At 34.3% G+C, this 16,520-nt stretch overlaps 1 protein-coding gene across 2 annotated transcripts in view; it reads left to right on the forward strand.

The window, feature by feature from the left end:
* DNAJC13 (DnaJ heat shock protein family (Hsp40) member C13) overlaps nucleotides 1-16,520 on the forward strand; it is a 95,372-nt gene that overhangs the window by 43,151 nt on the left and 35,701 nt on the right. For both annotated transcript variants that reach the window (XR_015715701.1, XM_016224334.2), the window contains exons 21-32: nucleotides 427-509; nucleotides 1,891-2,044; nucleotides 3,856-3,959; nucleotides 4,523-4,682; nucleotides 5,832-5,894; nucleotides 7,040-7,141; nucleotides 8,778-8,882; nucleotides 9,688-9,890; nucleotides 10,926-11,010; nucleotides 13,082-13,236; nucleotides 13,962-14,007; nucleotides 15,832-15,986. Coding sequence is in view for 1 of the 2 variants with exons in the window: in XM_016224334.2 (XP_016079820.2) it covers nucleotides 427-509; nucleotides 1,891-2,044; nucleotides 3,856-3,959; nucleotides 4,523-4,682; nucleotides 5,832-5,894; nucleotides 7,040-7,141; nucleotides 8,778-8,882; nucleotides 9,688-9,890; nucleotides 10,926-11,010; nucleotides 13,082-13,236; nucleotides 13,962-14,007; nucleotides 15,832-15,986 (1,415 nt within the window). In the remaining variant the exon portion in view is untranslated. The remainder of the gene's footprint in view (nucleotides 1-426; nucleotides 510-1,890; nucleotides 2,045-3,855; nucleotides 3,960-4,522; nucleotides 4,683-5,831; nucleotides 5,895-7,039; nucleotides 7,142-8,777; nucleotides 8,883-9,687; nucleotides 9,891-10,925; nucleotides 11,011-13,081; nucleotides 13,237-13,961; nucleotides 14,008-15,831; nucleotides 15,987-16,520) is intronic.

Here is a 16,520-nt window from a genome sequence, read left to right on the forward strand (position 1 = left end):
TCAATTTGTTCTTGCTCTTCTTGGCTTTGGTAGCAGTTTAATAACCTATAATCTTTTGCATTTATTATTTTCCCATGGCTTCTGTATTAACTGCATGTAAATGTTTAAAATGAGTCACTGTTTTTGATTGTTATAAATTTTATTAGTCATCACTATAAACTTTAACAAAGTTTGGTGTTGAAACAGTATGTTTAGGCTACATGAAAATATTCCAGCAACACTATACTATAGAACTATGTGCTGACCAAGTATTATATTTTGATATAATCTAATGTATGTCCGTATTTTACAGATTTTATTTCAGTAGTTTTGTTTCTGCCAAATTTGATGAAGAAAATGTTTCTTATCACTTACAAAGTAATGATCTTCTGACTGAGCCTACTAGGTAACCCCAGATTAAGCACTATGAAGTTTCTTTCTTTCCAGAATACAAATCAAAAGCCAGTAGTTCTTCGAAAGAGAAGACAAAGAATAAAAATAGAAGCAAATTGGGATCTTTTCTATTACAGGTAAACTTCAGGCCTTTTTTTCCAACATAGATTAAATTTGACATTTACATTAGAGAAGAATCATAACAGCTTTATTGTTGTTGTGTGTTTTTTTGTTGGAAACTAGTGCATTATATTACAGGTATTTTTATGGTATTAAGATCAGAAACTGTAACTACTAAGATTGGTATGACCTTTTAGTGATGCCTCAGTAAAATTAAGACCTTTTGTAGAGTGTTGGTAGACTGAGAGCTTAAGTTACTTTTAAATTTTTATTAAGGCTTATAGATGGCTACTTTAAACACTGTTAATGGCTTAGAAATAACTGCATTATAATTTCTTCAAGCCTTGTTGGAAGTGGAGTCTTAAAAGAGGTAAATGATGGAAATATAGGAGTCTTAATGGATGGTGAATATCTGTGTTAGCTTACCTCATATATGTACTTTTCCAGCTTTTCCAGTATGGTAACCCTTTCTTACTCCCATCCGTTACCTCCTCTGCCTTCCCCCAACACACACACACACACCCCCCAACGACTCATTGAAAAAAACATTTTGGGGAGTTTGGAAACTTTGTTTTGAGATAACTCACAGTACTCAGTCTGGAAGCTGACCTATTGATTATACTTTGGCTAAAAAAGAAAAATACGTACTTTGAAAACTTCTCACATTACTTTTAAAGTAGATAGTACATGTAGTGTTTAGTATGGCCTTAAAGAATATGCCTTGATTTTCTTCCTTGGGAATCCCTCAGTTGGGTTGTGCCCCCTAGAACTCCCTTGGAACTCTGATGCCAGACTTTCTAGGAGGATTACAGACTGAAAGTGAATGGATATGAAGCCTATTCATCCCCAGTCCAGACTTGTGTGCAAATTTATTACAATGGTTAAATTATTCCAGGAATAAAAGGAAAATATTTTGAAAATATCAATCAGAGCTTGGCAGTTTAGCAATATTCTTTCATAGGTAGTTTATAAGGTTCTAACCTAGAATGTTGCTCATCCCACATACTTCACACCCAGTAATCCAGAAATTCTTATCTTCCCCAGCTTGAAATTTGATATCTGATTATAATTATTTTCTGGCTGGAATTTATATTAGCAATAAATATTGAAATTGAAATATCAGTTCCTTATTTTGAAAGTCACACAGATTTGTTTTATAGTCTGAGTTCATTTTCCCCCAACATTTTATTATGAAAACTTTCAAACATGCAGAGAGGGTAAAAGAATTTTACAGTGAATACCTATATATCTAGCACCAAAATTCTACCATTAACATTTTACTGTACTTAATTTAAAGAAGTTTTATTTGCTGAAGTTCATTAATTGTACTATTTTCTTTATAGATTTTTGTTTCACGTTTATTGCTTCCTACTATTTTCTGATTATATGTATGTCTAGGTTTGGCCAGGACCATGCCAAATCAAACCTAATTTGGAATTTCAAAACAAGAGAAGAATTAAGAGATAGTCTTGAATCTGAAATGAGAGCATTTAATATTGATAGAGAGCTTGGTAGTACGAGTGTGATCTCCTGGAACCACCATGAATTTGAGGTAAATACAAAAAAGTTTACTATTTATAGTATATTAGTTTTTTTAAATAAGCATGCATTATTTTGGGAGTGTTTTAAATTTATAGTTATATAACATATATCCTTACCTTTCCCTCTTAATTTTATGAAGGACACTTTGGAAAACTTTAATCTTTGCATGAGACAAAAATTTTCAAAAAACACAATTTTGTTAACTCAGTTTCGTACCTGGGAATCGTGTAGCAGTTTTAATAAATTTGATTCTGTGCATCCAGATCTGTTCTTTGCTTGTTGTTTTTTCCCTTTAGATTCTTTCTCCATGGAAACATAGCCTGTTCTCCTTGTTCTTTGTAGCTTGTTTATTTTTTTCTGGTAACTTGGTTCTGAATGTGACCATATTTTGCTGTTCCATTAAAATATTGATGTGAGGAATGACAAAACAAGAACAAGAAACACTGTGGTAGATAATGTTGTTTGCATGTGTACAATTTAAACTTATTACAGTTGTAAATTTGAACATGTTTGTGGCCCTGTAGCCTTTGATCTTTAACCCAGCTGCATTCCCAAAACATGTAATGATTTGATTTTGCTCATTTACTCCTCCTTGAAAGATTCTCTTTACTTTGGTTTTGGGAATCCATATTCTCCTGGATTTGTTCCTCCACTGGCCACTCCTCCATATTTGCTCATGTTTCCTTATTTCCCCAACTGCTAAATGTTTGTTGGCCCCAAAGGATCAGTTCATGGACCTGTTTTCATTTATAATCATTGTTTCAGTGATCTCATCTATTCTCATGGCTTGAAATGTTTGTTGTGAACTGGTGGCTTCCTTATTTTTATCTCCTGCTTCCACTTTCTTTCCTAGGCTTCATACTTTTATCCTGTAATTGGATATCTAACAAACATCTAGAACTTAGCTCTCATTCTTTCCCCAAGCCTACTTCTCTTGCAGTCTTTCTGATCTTGGATAGTGGCTTCTCATTATTTTTCTGGTCAAAACCTTGAAATAATTTTCTTTTATACTACAAATCCAATTTGTCAGCAAGTCCTATTCAGTGCACCTTCAAAATTTTTCCAGTACCCAACCCTCTTTTTTGTATGGGATTGTAGCAATCTTGGCTTCCACCCTTAGCTCCCTACAATTCATTATCAGCATAGCAGGAGTGTGATCTTGTTAAAATGTGAGTAGATTATGTCATTTCTCTGCTCAAAGCCCTCTGGTGTTACTAAGGTTTCCCATCTCACTTAGCAAAAACCTGGGTCCTTAAAATGACTTACAAAACAGGATCTGTGTACCCCCTAACTACAAGCATTGTTTCTTTGATCTCACTCTTGCTCCAACCACACTGGCTTCCCTGAAAACACCATATTCAAGTTCTTGACTTAGGCTCTTTTTACTTGCTGTTCCTCTGCCTAGAACATTTTTTCCCTGGATAGCCTTACAACTTGTTTTCTCATCTCCTTTAGGTCTTTTCCTGAATGGCATCATCTGAGTGGGCCTTCCCTAGCCATCTTATTTTAAAATACACACACACACACACACACATTCTCCTTCTCTTAAGGCTTCACGGACACAATGTAGTGCTGTGAATTTTCATTAAGTTTTACATTCATAAAATTGGTATATAATTCGGACTCTTAACATTTAACTGAAATAGTCACAATAATAATGAATTACCAGCTATTTTAAGAAATGATTAATTTTTCCCCCTGAATTTAAAAGCTGCTTTATCAAGAAAAGAAAAAAGCTCTGACAATTTAATAAATGATTATGTGGAAATTGCCAAAAATCTATTGTAAACTAAAGTACGGAATTTGCTTTTATAAATAAAGGTTAAATATGAGTGCCTGGCAGAGGAAATCAAAATCGGAGACTATTACCTGAGATTACTCTTGGAGGAAGATGAGAATGAAGAAAGTGGATCAATTAAGAGATCGTAAGCTCCTTTTCATGTCTGATTACAGTAGTCTCCCCTTACCCGCAGTTTTGCTTTCTGTGGTTTCAGTTGCCCACAGTCAGTGGCAGTCCAGAAATATTAAACAAAAAATTGCAGAAATAAACAATTCAGAAGTTTTTGTTGTTCGCCGTGTGAGTAGCATGGTGAACCCTTGTGCTGCCCCGCTTTGTCCCAGGAATCACCCCTTCGTCCTTCATATCAACGGTTGCGTTTGCTCTCTGCCCTCTGCCCTCTAGTCACTTAGTAACCATCTCAGTTATCAGCTATTTTGAGGAAGAGAGAGACCATATTCACATAACTTAATTAGAGTATATTCTATTTTATCATTTATCTTTTTGCCTAATTTATAAATTAAACTTTATCATCGTGTGTATGTGTAGGAAAAAACATAGTATATACAAGGTTTATTACTATCTGGTTTTAGGCATCCACTGGTGATCTTGGAACATATCCCCCCAGGATAAAGGGGAGGACTACTATGTATTTGTTTTCACTGTTAGTTTCATGGCTAATTTTATTGTGAACTTTCTTTTTAAACCTAGGTATGAATTTTTCAATGAGCTCTATCATCGTTTCCTGCTCACCCCAAAAGTAAACATGAAGTGTTTATGTTTACAAGCCCTTGCTATTGTTTATGGCAGATGTCATGAAGAAATAGGACCTTTTACAGATACACGATATATCATTGGAATGTTAGAGAGGGTAAGGATATCATTTGAGGAAACTGCTATTTGGTAGTATCATCAGGGTACATGTTAAATTTTCACATCTACATTTAAATTCTGTTTGATTGCCTTGTTACCATAACTTTCCTCATGAATTTTCCTGTAATTTACATTATACTTAGCTATATATAAGTTAGATGAATAGGAAAATAACTAATGGGCTGTCCATGTCAGTTTATTTTTTTCAGCTGCTGCTTTTGAGTGACTTTAGCAACCTGTTTGTCAATCTTTAAGTATGGATGAGCTGGACAAGCATGTAAAAGGAATAGTGACTTTTAGAGTTGTATGTACTCTTCAGTACTACAATGATAACCAATAAAAGGGAAACCAGTTAGCACCTTTTTTATATTTTAGAAAGTTTGTCATTTTATACTTGAGCGTGGTGGGCGGAAAAACAGATTGATCAGTTCATCCATCGTGCAGCTCAGATTTGACTTACCTAGCTGTTTCAGTGTATGCACTGCGTTCTTTCATTTGTGTTTGCATTCTTCCTGTACTTACTAATGTAAGTTTTAGAGAACTGCTCTAGAACCATTTCACCAGTTTTGCAAGTGGCCATTGATGCTTGTAATAAATGCATCAGCTGTAGATTAGAAAACTGATTCCGAATAAGGTCACAAAGCATACCTAAAAAATAACATGACCGGGTGAAATTCCGTACTGTTTGCTGCTACGGCAAACTCTCGCTCATTGTTACTCTAGTGAACCCGAGTCCCTGTGGCATAGCTTTTGCATTTTAGGCAGGTACATTTTCCTTCTTGTTTGTATTCATCACAGTGTGATTTATGTGAAACATCATTAATCAAGTCTTTAGAATTTTTACTTAATTCAGGGGTAGTATTTGTGCTAATTCATTTATTTCAATTTTTACATATATTCTTAAAGTTATATAGTAATCTCTTTATGACTTTTAAAATATCTGCCTTTGTAGGGATTAGAGGGTATATAAAATTGCAGAGACTAAAACATTGAGGAATTATAATAATTGACAGTGTTCTCTGATTTTCTTAATGCTTAAAAGGTGACCTTATTTCTTACTGGCTCTTGGTTGATGGTCGTCCGGTGATGGTAGTGTGTGAGCTTGTGTTTCTGTCCCCTTCTGACAAAACCCTTACTTTTTCAATAGTGCACAGATAAGCTTGAACGGGACAGACTGATCCTCTTCCTCAACAAGTTGATCCTTAACAAGGTACGGGATTTCTGCGTAAATGCTGTTATTTCCAAAGTCACCTGGTGTGTAACAAAAAGATAAATTATTACAGTTTGAGTTAATTATCCAGACATGGCTCTTTTCTAATAATCTTTTTAGATCAAAAAGCTTTGTGTGCTCTCAGCTCCTAAAGGGAAACATTTTTGCCATATATTCTTTACATTCTATCCTAATATTACTGACATTGATTAAATTAATGGTAAGAAAATCCTCAGTGAAGAATAATGAGAGCTGAGATCATTACTGATTTTATTTGGGGAATCTTTAAGGTCGGATTTTAAGTAAAGTAAATGCTCAGCAAAAAATGAAAGTTTTTAACCTCAGTCTACATTTTGATGATATATTTATCACTATACATTTTAATTTATCAGTATACATTTCAAGTAATTTGAAAACATAAAATGAAGAGTTACTTTAGTTCTTCACATTTTCTTTTGAAGACCTTTTAATAGATTTGTGCTGATTTCTAACAAGAATTATATAGTTGGAATATATAACAATTCACCATTGCATGATGTTGAAATGAAGTTTGAGGTTTTTAAAATTTAATTTTTGATACTAATACTAACTTAGTTTTATTCTTACTTTTAGTAAATAATGCAAATGCTCTAAAATGAAGTGTAATTAATAAGTTCTAATAAAATTTAAATTATAATCTCTTCCAAACTTCTAACAAATTACCAGTTTTATCTTAAGTTTACAAAAATACACTGGCACATTAAAAGGTTTTTTAATATACCAGTTTTTATTTCTGATTATAGAACAACTTTTTATTAACAAAAAGGCCTGGGAAAATGCAGGATAATGTACATGGGTGTTATTCCTGCCAGGCTTTAATTCACTTGCTTATTTTTATTTTTTATTTTTTATTTTGTTCTTTGCTCATAATTTATTTAAGTAAAAATTTTTTAATGTAATCTATTTGTAATATATCTTTGGCCTTTTTATTTTTATCTAAATTCATGTTCCTTGAACACAAAATTTGAAAAATACCAATTAATACCACTTGTATGTTAATTTTTCCAAAGAGATTTCAAATATTCTCTTCTTGGAGAGCCTTTTAGGTAGTAGTACATGGTGGAGAGAAAGATTTTAGGTTATGTAAACATGTTTTTGTCTCCTAGAAAAATGTTAAGGATCTCATGGATTCAAATGGAATTAGAATCCTCGTGGACTTGCTTACCCTTGCACATCTCCACGTAAACCGAGCTACGGTACCACTGCAAGTATGTATGCTTATCTAGATTTTACAAGTTTTATATTCTTGGAGTACAATTTTAGGATCAAAATAATCATAAAAATCTGAAAATATGTCAATATATGTGGCCATGAATGTAATTCTACAATAATTATAGTACTAATGCCTGGGAGATGAAGTCACACAAAAATGTTAGAATAATTTTAAGAACTGATGACCCAGTTTTATTTTTTCAATGTGTCTTTTGTCTTTTAAAGTAACTGCATCTCCAGTGTGTCTTATTTTGAGGCAACGCAACCTTAAGGATTTAAACAGTATTTGTCATTTATGTAACTAGAACTTTTAGCATTGACAACCACTAAGAATATACATTGAATCTGGAGACCTTCTTGAAACCAGCCAGTAAGAGGACAGAGCTGCCAACCTCTACTGAAAGGCCTCTTCTGATACCTAACTTATAGAAGCGATCTATACTTAGCTCATTGGAGATTTGTGTGTGTGTGTATGCTATGCTTTGTTTTTGTTTAATCTCTTAGCAAGGAGATGCGTCATTTTGAATATTTAGACTATGGCATTTTCTATTATCACATATGTTTAATAGTAATCATGACGCTTGTATAGCATGACAGTGTACCAGGTACTATTCTGGTACCATAATATGTTAATTTTAAGTCCCCAGTAGCCCTCCCATTTCACAGCTGAGGAAACTAAGGAACAGAGAAGCTTAGTATATTGACTAAAGCCAATGAATAAGGGACAGAGCCTAAGTTTGAACCCTGAAGTCTCTGCTATTGACCACTTCGTTATCCCTCCCTATATGAAAGCTGATAGTTACAAGTGTATTTAAAAACCACATTTTAATATACTAATTACATAAAAATTTTATTTTAGATTTTCATAAACACTCATATGTAAAAGTGCAGAAGAATTGTCTAGTGATGGTAGTAGATTGAAACTAAGTGTTTAAAACCACTAAAACTTTCCCGCTAGCATTTTTTTTTTTTTTTTAATATATCTTTATTGATTTCAGAGAGAGGAAAGGAGAGGGAGAGAGAGAGACAGAAACATCAATGATGAGAGAGTCATTGATCGAGCCCACAACCTGGGCATGTGCCCTAACCGGGAATCGAACCCTGATCGCCTGGATCCCAGGTTGTTGCTCAACCGCTGAGCCACGCCCGGCCGGGCCCCATTAGCATTTTAACTCTTCGATCAGATGCTTATTGAAACTTTTAGTTAGAGTGAGTTTTTCTCTCAAAAGAAGAACTTTAGTATTTTGAGCATTGTGGTTTAAGGTTAACGGTATATGTTTATTTTTATAGCTATTTGCAGTATTCTTTGCTACTAAAATTTTAATGCCCTGAGAATTTATAAGTGACCCCCAGGAGTGTAGATGTCTTTGAATTTAGCTTAGATTGTCAGGTGAATGTAGGAACCCATTTACTTTAAATGCATATTAATAAGAAAGTCACTATTTTTTGGACTATTAGGTTAGGCATCTAACCCTTACCTCTTAAAATAAGGTCTCTTAAATTTTTAGGTGAATTTCTAAAGGAATAAAACCCAAGAAATTAGTACTATACTGTGTAACTTTTTATGACAACTGCCCCCTTAATTTTCTGCTTTGAAAAATAACATTTTTTTATTATTATTTTAAAACTTAGAGCAATGTAATTGAAGCTGCTCCAGATATGAAAAGAGAGAGTGAAAAGGAATGGTACTTCGGCAACGCAGACAAAGAAAGGAGTGGCCCGTATGGATTTCATGAGGTATGTGTCTCAGAGAAATTTTTCATGAAAGTCTTAGCCTGCCTTACTCCCCTGTGCTTAGCACACTTGGAGATACTAGAATATTTTAAAGTTATCATTTTTAAAGCTATCAAATATTTTAAAGCTAATATTTGAATTACTATCATCAGCCCCAAGGGCTCTGCCATTCCATTTCCACATGAAGGATTAGATGACTTCCATTTCTAGAGAAACACACACACACAAACACACATACAGTCGTGTCTTCAAACCTTAGTGTTTAAAAGTACTAATGAAGGTAGCACTCAGGCTTTCAATGAATTTTATATAACAGTTGCTACCTTAATAATTATGTCAAACTATAATGCTTTTTTTATGGTATGAACAGGAAATTTTAACATGCAGTGTGAAATTTATTAAAAATTGCCTGTACAGTCCAAAGGCAATTTCTATCTTAACATCTGTTGATGTTTGATCCTGCCCTCCCATTCTTAGCCTCCCAGTCTCAGTCGAATTTAACCAAAAATAGTTTTATAGAAGACTACACTGTCTGTTGTATAATTGGGTCATTTTACACTCTGCCTAGTATTTTATTTTTTCCAGTGTTTCTTAAACTCTGCAGGTTGACCAGCTAAAAGGTTATTTTCTTATATTAGTAGCCAGAGTTGGGTTCCTGGAGGCCTGTCAACAGTTGTTGTTATTCTTTAATAGCGAACTTGCATATTTATTTCATAGTTTGGTATGTATGTACTATAAAATAGAAAGCAAACCCTTTCATTTTGCTTTGTTTGTCTGTCTGTATCAATGGTCCCTTGCTTTCATTTAGATGCAAGAATTGTGGACCAAAGGAATGTTAAATGCAAAGACCAGATGCTGGGCTCAGGGCATGGATGGATGGCGACCACTACAGGCAATTCCTCAGCTTAAGTGGTGTCTGTTAGCCAGTGGGCAGGCTGTGCTAAATGAAACTGACCTTGCTACCCTTATATTGAACATGTTGATCACAATGTGTGGATATTTCCCAAGCAGGTAAAATGTAATTGAACATTTCCATGGTAAACAGGGACTCTTAAATATCATCGTCTCCCCATTTGTAAGGATATTTTCCCTGTGATGGCATGGGATTACTCTGGTGACTTAGAGCAAAGATGTCCCATTTATGGCCTTGGAGGAACGCTGCTTTGAATTTTGGAGCTTTTTTGAAAAAGAAATAAATAATTTGTAAATTGTATTGATAAAGTAGGTATAAAGCATCTTTCTCCGGGGGACTTCAAATAGTGGTATTAAATTGAGGCTTACTAGCTGCATTCTAGCAACAGTAACAGTTGTCAGGTATGTACTTTTGAAATAAGCATACTGTAGTCTGTAGTTAGTGGCAGGCACCAGCTCCTGACCTGTCAGGTTAGCCATTCCTGGTGTAAGAACATGAGTCTAGGCCCACATTTTGCCCCACCTGACAAATGAAGGTGAGAATTTGTTACCCAGTGATAATTGTAATTATGACCCTTGAGTGAAACTTTTTAATCTTTATCAAATATTTGCATATATATAATTTCGTTTTACTATACTAAAGATATTTGAGATGGGAATTACTGAGAAACTGTCAATTTTATAACACTTGAGGCTTTCGTGATTCCAGTTCTCCTTTAAATTTAGATCAGACATAATGTAGCATTAAATTAAGGCTATACTTGGAAAATATTGAGAGTAGGTAAATTACGGTAAATTTATGTGACACAGTTTGATATGCCCTTTGGGGGGAAATCTCCACTGACAGTGTTGGACAACACCAAGTTTAATCAATTAAAAATAATAAATAAGAGTCTCTGGCTCTTCTAGGGTACTGTTTTTCAAGGAAATCTTATGGAAGGAAATGAAGTCATATTAAGCAGCCAAATAGATTTAAACCAAAATACCTAATCATGTTCCCAGCTGTATGAGAGCTTAGTCTTCATTAACAAAAAAGTAAGGTAACATGCTTCATGCCTAGTAGAATGTCATATGCTCTAAACATACAAATTTTAATAAAAGTATTAAAAGTTGACCTTAGAAAATGTTTTCTAGGGATCAAGATAATGCCATCATTCGGCCTTTACCCAGAGTGAAAAGACTGCTATCAGACAGTGCTTGCCTTCCCCATATTATTCAGGTGAGTTACTCTTATGTTATCAAATTTGGAATAATATTTTAGAATCATTTTCCTTATTTAATTTTACTATGAGCCCCAGTCATTGTTTCATTGTAATCTATTCCATTTTCAAAAAGCCTGAACCCTGAATTACATTTATTTCACTTAATCCTAATTGAGTTGATATTCTGAATAGACTGTGGAATGTGGAAGATTTGTATCTAAGAAGCTAAACATGGGAAGCCTCTGGACTCCAGAATTATTCTCAAAAGGTCTTACTAATTACCCATTCTTAAAATCATACCACTGTAATAACTGAAAGGTGATGTGCTCTGGTTTGCTGTGGGTGCTTTTCTGTTATGGACATTTCTTTTCAGGTGCTCAAATGAAAGTGCACTGCAGTCATTGTTTCTTATATTCCCCTACCCCCCTGGCCCCCCAGACTAGAGGACTGTGCTGCTGCATGTGTAAGGTGGTGCAACGAGAGGCATTCATCTTCTATTCTAGACCCTCTCGGCATGTGGATGAAGGACCGTACCTGGAAAATTTAACTCTCACAAATGTTTTCCCAAGACTTATGAAACTGAAAGGAAAGAAGTAAATACAAACGCTGTTGAATTTCAGGCCCGGAAAGGATGATTGAAAAATTTTAAAAGCAGTGGTCAGCATAACGTGAAGCTTTGTGGGGCAAAGATCTCTTTTAATTAACAAAACTTTTTTAGTAATATCTAAATAATTAAGCGATTTAAAAGAAGAATTTTAATGATAAAAGTACCTCCTTTTAACAATCTTTGCCTCCTATATTTTTTTAATACTGAGTTTAAAAAATATTTTTGAGAAGCTGTTTGTTTTTCCTTAATTTTCCGTATTACCCTGGGAGACCTTAATCTTTCTAAGCATGGTTAGGCAGTAGGAGTTTTCAGGACCATGATCTGTATTGGTTGGTACAGACTTTTTTACTTCATTTAAATTTAAGAGCAGTCACCAGTTTTACCATTTGCTATAGCTTCAGAATTTTTAGAGTAGTCTAAGATAGCAGTGGATTCCCTACGTCTTCTGGTATACTCATAATTTCAAGTATTTGGGGTTTTTGTCTACTAATTTCCATATTTTTGTTAAAGTGATGTTAAGTTCTGTATTACAACCACTATTAACAGTAGGGAAAATCCTGTGTTATTTTCCTTTGCAAAATATGTCATAGTACCAAACACTTCAATACCTTTTTGAACAGGTAAGACACCAAAACACAGAGAAATTTAAATTATTCCCTTAAAGATACATAGCTATTCAGTCTCATATCTGAGTCTAAAACTTTGACCTCCTATCTGAGCTAATACTTACTCATAATTTTTTTTTTTACTAGCAACATATGACCTCAATCTGGGGATTCTTTGGAAGTAATTGTTTATAGAAAATTGAAATGCCACTTTTATTAAGATAAAACTTACTGAATTTCTTTATCAAGTGTTTTATTCTAGCAATGCTGTATGATTCTGTTACTCAGATTCTGTTACTGTGATCTCACATACTCCCTTTAGTATTGCCAGCTCAGATATCTAGAGACCACATCTTTTGGTACATTCTGGTAGTAGAAATAGTACTTGTATTTGGTTACCCTTTTGCCTTCTACCTGCACTTGTAGATTTATCGTTTAGTGCTGTTTCACTGATAGCGTTCTCTGCTCTGTTCCTTGAGTTCTCAAGTATTCTTTGGGGGATGCTTCACTAAACTGAACTGAAAATAACCCAAAGAGTAGCTGCTTTTCTTTTTTCTTTTGTCATAAGATTCCTGCACTAGAAACAATTTTACCTAAAATCATGACAAAACAGCTTCAGACATATTTGGACTTTTTCTGAATAAGTTTTGATCAGTTCTTATATTTTATATCTCTGCATTAAATATTGTAAAATGAATCATTTTCAAATCTTTTTAGTCTGATAGACAAGCTTACTGAATCCCCAGGGTTTTTATTTTGTAACTTACTGCATATTAGAAACTATGACCTCAGCATAAGCAATGCATAAACCTAAAATGAATGCTGATTTGCAAGTTTTTACAACCCAGTAACAAAAACATTTTATTTCTTTTTTAGCTACTGCTGACCTTTGACCCTATCCTTGTTGAGAAGGTTGCTATTTTGTTATGTCATATCATGCAAGATAACCCACAGTTACCTCGTCTTTATCTTAGTGGAGTATTTTTCTTTATCATGATGTACACAGGTTCCAATGTGCTTCCTGTGGCTCGGTAAGAACTCTAATGATAACCTATTTAAAATTATTGTTTGACTTGTACATGGAGTGATTAATTGGGGTGTGTGTGTGTGTGTGTGTGTGTGTGTACCCATTGCTTTTATTAAAATTTTTGTAAAAGTATTTTATATGTCTGAAAATTTAGAAATTAGAAGAATAGGGGGAAATTACTCAGTATTATACCACTTTACCACATCTGATATAAAGAATTTTATCTAGTATTTTAATATATATATTTATATTGTGAATGCAATTTTACACTTTGCCTTTTTCTTAAAATTGGGTAATTTTAGCCCTTGCTGGGTAGCTCAGTTGTTTAGAGCATCATCCCGATGTGCCAAGGTTGCTCGTTCAATCCCTGGTCAGGGCACATACAGGAAGCAGCCAGTGGGTGCATGAATGGGTGGAACAACGGGTCGGTGTTTCTTTTTATCTCTCCCTTCCCCCCCCTTAAATCAATAAATAAACCAAAAATAAATAAATATTTTTTAAATTGGATGATTTTTCACATTATTATCTAACCTTAATATGACCATAATTTAAATACCTTTCTGTTAAGTTTTTGCCTTAATTAGAAATTAAACATTTTGGCGATCAGGATTTAAAAGTTGCCTTCTGTGGCTTTTATATATATATATATATAGACCTCATGTTTAGAAAACCAAGGTTACTAAAGCTAAATCATTTCCTGTGTCTGATACGTAATTTTTTTCCCCCTAGATTTTTGAAGTACACGCATACCAAACAAGCTTTCAAGTCAGAGGAGGTAAGCCAGATGAATCCTCTGATTGCATAATTTCACACTGGGAAGCTGTCTTGGCAACAAAGTTCCTTGAGCTGTGTATGTTTATTAAATTATTAGCACTTGAGGGCAGATACTGTTTTATTCATTTTTTACATTGTAGTGCTTGCACATGAAAGTCTAAGCTAATATTTTTTAAATGAAAATAAATGTTGCCCATCAGACTTAATATTGAAATTGAAGATGTGGATTATAACATGACATCACTGTGAATATAACTTGTTCCCTTTGTGTAAAATTCGGGTTAATTTTCATAAATAATTCATGACATACCTGAGTCTCATATAATCAGTTAACATTCAGTACTACTTCAACTTTCTTTTTATTCAGATTCCAAGGTGGTGGAAGTGATGGTTGTTTTTTGAGGCTACTTAATTTTTTAAGTGCTTTCAAGTGTTCTTGCCATTTTACTGAGGAGGAAAAATAAGAAACCAGAAAAAAATGAGACTAATTCAGGTAGCTTTGACAACCTGAAACTTTATATCTACATTTTCAGAGATATTTATTGTCCACACATAACTGAATTTCAGTTTCATTAGGCTTTTTTCATGGACTGTTTGTTTTCAGATTTTATCGAGAGCAGAAGAATAAACCTGAACCAGACCATTTGTTGAGGAGACTAACCAAGGAATGCTATGCCACTTTGACACTAAACCAAACTGCATGCTTTATAGGGTAGCCAGTGAGCCCTAGAAGATAGTCTATCTCTCTGATAAAAACATTGACGCCCATGTCAGTGTAATTTTCACAGCTTTATACAAATAGAAAATGAGAATATAAAAGAGTTTTAAAAAATTACCTCTAATGATGTCACCTTAGTGTAGCTTTATGCATTTTGGGGCATAATTCTTTTTTCCTCTTTGTGTGTGCAGTTATGCATATGTAATCTTTTTTCAAATTTTATATGAGAAACTCTAGAAGTCATTTCACCTAACAATATTTTGAGTACAACAAAGCAGTGTTTATAGCAGAACTCTGGATGCAGGAATTACTAAATAATAGTATTGTAAAGAACAGAACAAGCAATCCTTCACCCAGAAGTCTAACAGGTAGTAAATTTATGGCTTTTATTAGCAAAAGGCTTAAAAAATTTTCATAATCTAGTTTTTCTTTGCACTAAGTGGTAAAACCATGTCTGGGTTTTTTCCTCCCTGTCTCTTTGTTAGATCCTAGAGAAATAAGACATCCTCAGTTTGCCTAAAAGGAAATAAGAGAAGTACTTACTGTCTTTAGGATTTTATTTCCATCAGGCAAAGAAATGAGTTTAAAAACTTAATAAGATTAAGTATGATCACTTGGCCAGCCCAGAGACTGGAATTTTTAATACTTTGAATAGAAATTCTTCATCTGAATCCTAGCCACCCGTCATGAGGACAGACTCTTTAAGACCCTGATTTTCTGGATTTACTTGTTTTTGAAAACAGAAGCAGGTACAGGTGGGAGCTGCAGCCAGCAGTGTAACAGAATAATTGACGTTAATGTCTTCGCATCTTCCTTGTGTTGTCCGTTACTGTTATACATAGTCAAAGGCCGTTGGCAGCCCCTGCCACCAAGGAGTTTAAGACGGCTGCAGGCTGGATGGTGGTGGTAGTTCCACCTGGAGCTCTTGCCAAGCCAGTTTATACCAGAAGCCTTTCACTTCTCATTTTGCCATGTTTCTGTCTGAATTTCCAAAGCAGAAAAGCAATTTGTTCCAGTTGTTCTCTTTTCTTAAATGTTCGCCAGAAAGTTGAAAGATAGGTTTAGTGTCTCTGACTATATTTTGTTTTGTTTTATTTTATTTTAAAGTCAAAAGGACAAGATATTTTTCAAAGAAGTATACTTGGGCACATCCTACCAGAAGCAATGGTTTGTTACTTAGAAAATTATGCGTCTGAGAAGTTTTCTGAGATTTTTCTTGGAGAATTTGACACTCCAGAAGCAATCTGGAGCAGCGAAATGAGGTAAGTAGCCAGTGGGTTGTCTTTTGTACTCCGAATCTTTGCTTCCCGCTGTCTGGTTTGACCCTTACTCAGAAGCCTGCTTCCATGGGTTGCGTCATCTAAAGCTGTAGTAGTCCTTGGTGCCATACCTAGCGACAAGACCATTAAGCTTTTTTCAATTCTGACATGTTTTGACAAAATTACTGTGACCTTAACAGAGCTTTATAAAGGTAGACCCTATTATCACTAGTGCTTCTTAAGTCAGTGTGTAGAACAGGTATAATTTTAGGCAATGAACTAATATATGTTTATGGAATATGTGTAGATAAAATCACGACACACTTCCTGGGTATTTGAAAATAGAATTGTACTTCATTAATTAAAAACTATGCCCATATAAAATGGAACATAACAGAGATATTCAAAGTCATTTTAGAACATTTAGAATGTTCTTCGTAGCCAAAACATTTTTACCTTAATCTAGAGATTAGGGTTCCTAATGAATGTCCTTGTTAGGAGAAGAATGCCTTAGAACAAGCCTGTGGAAACCTGGTA

Source organism: Miniopterus natalensis, chromosome 15 (assembly GCF_054644295.1).
Source record: "Miniopterus natalensis isolate mMinNat1 chromosome 15, mMinNat1.hap1, whole genome shotgun sequence".
Lineage (NCBI taxonomy): Eukaryota > Metazoa > Chordata > Mammalia > Chiroptera > Miniopteridae > Miniopterus > Miniopterus natalensis.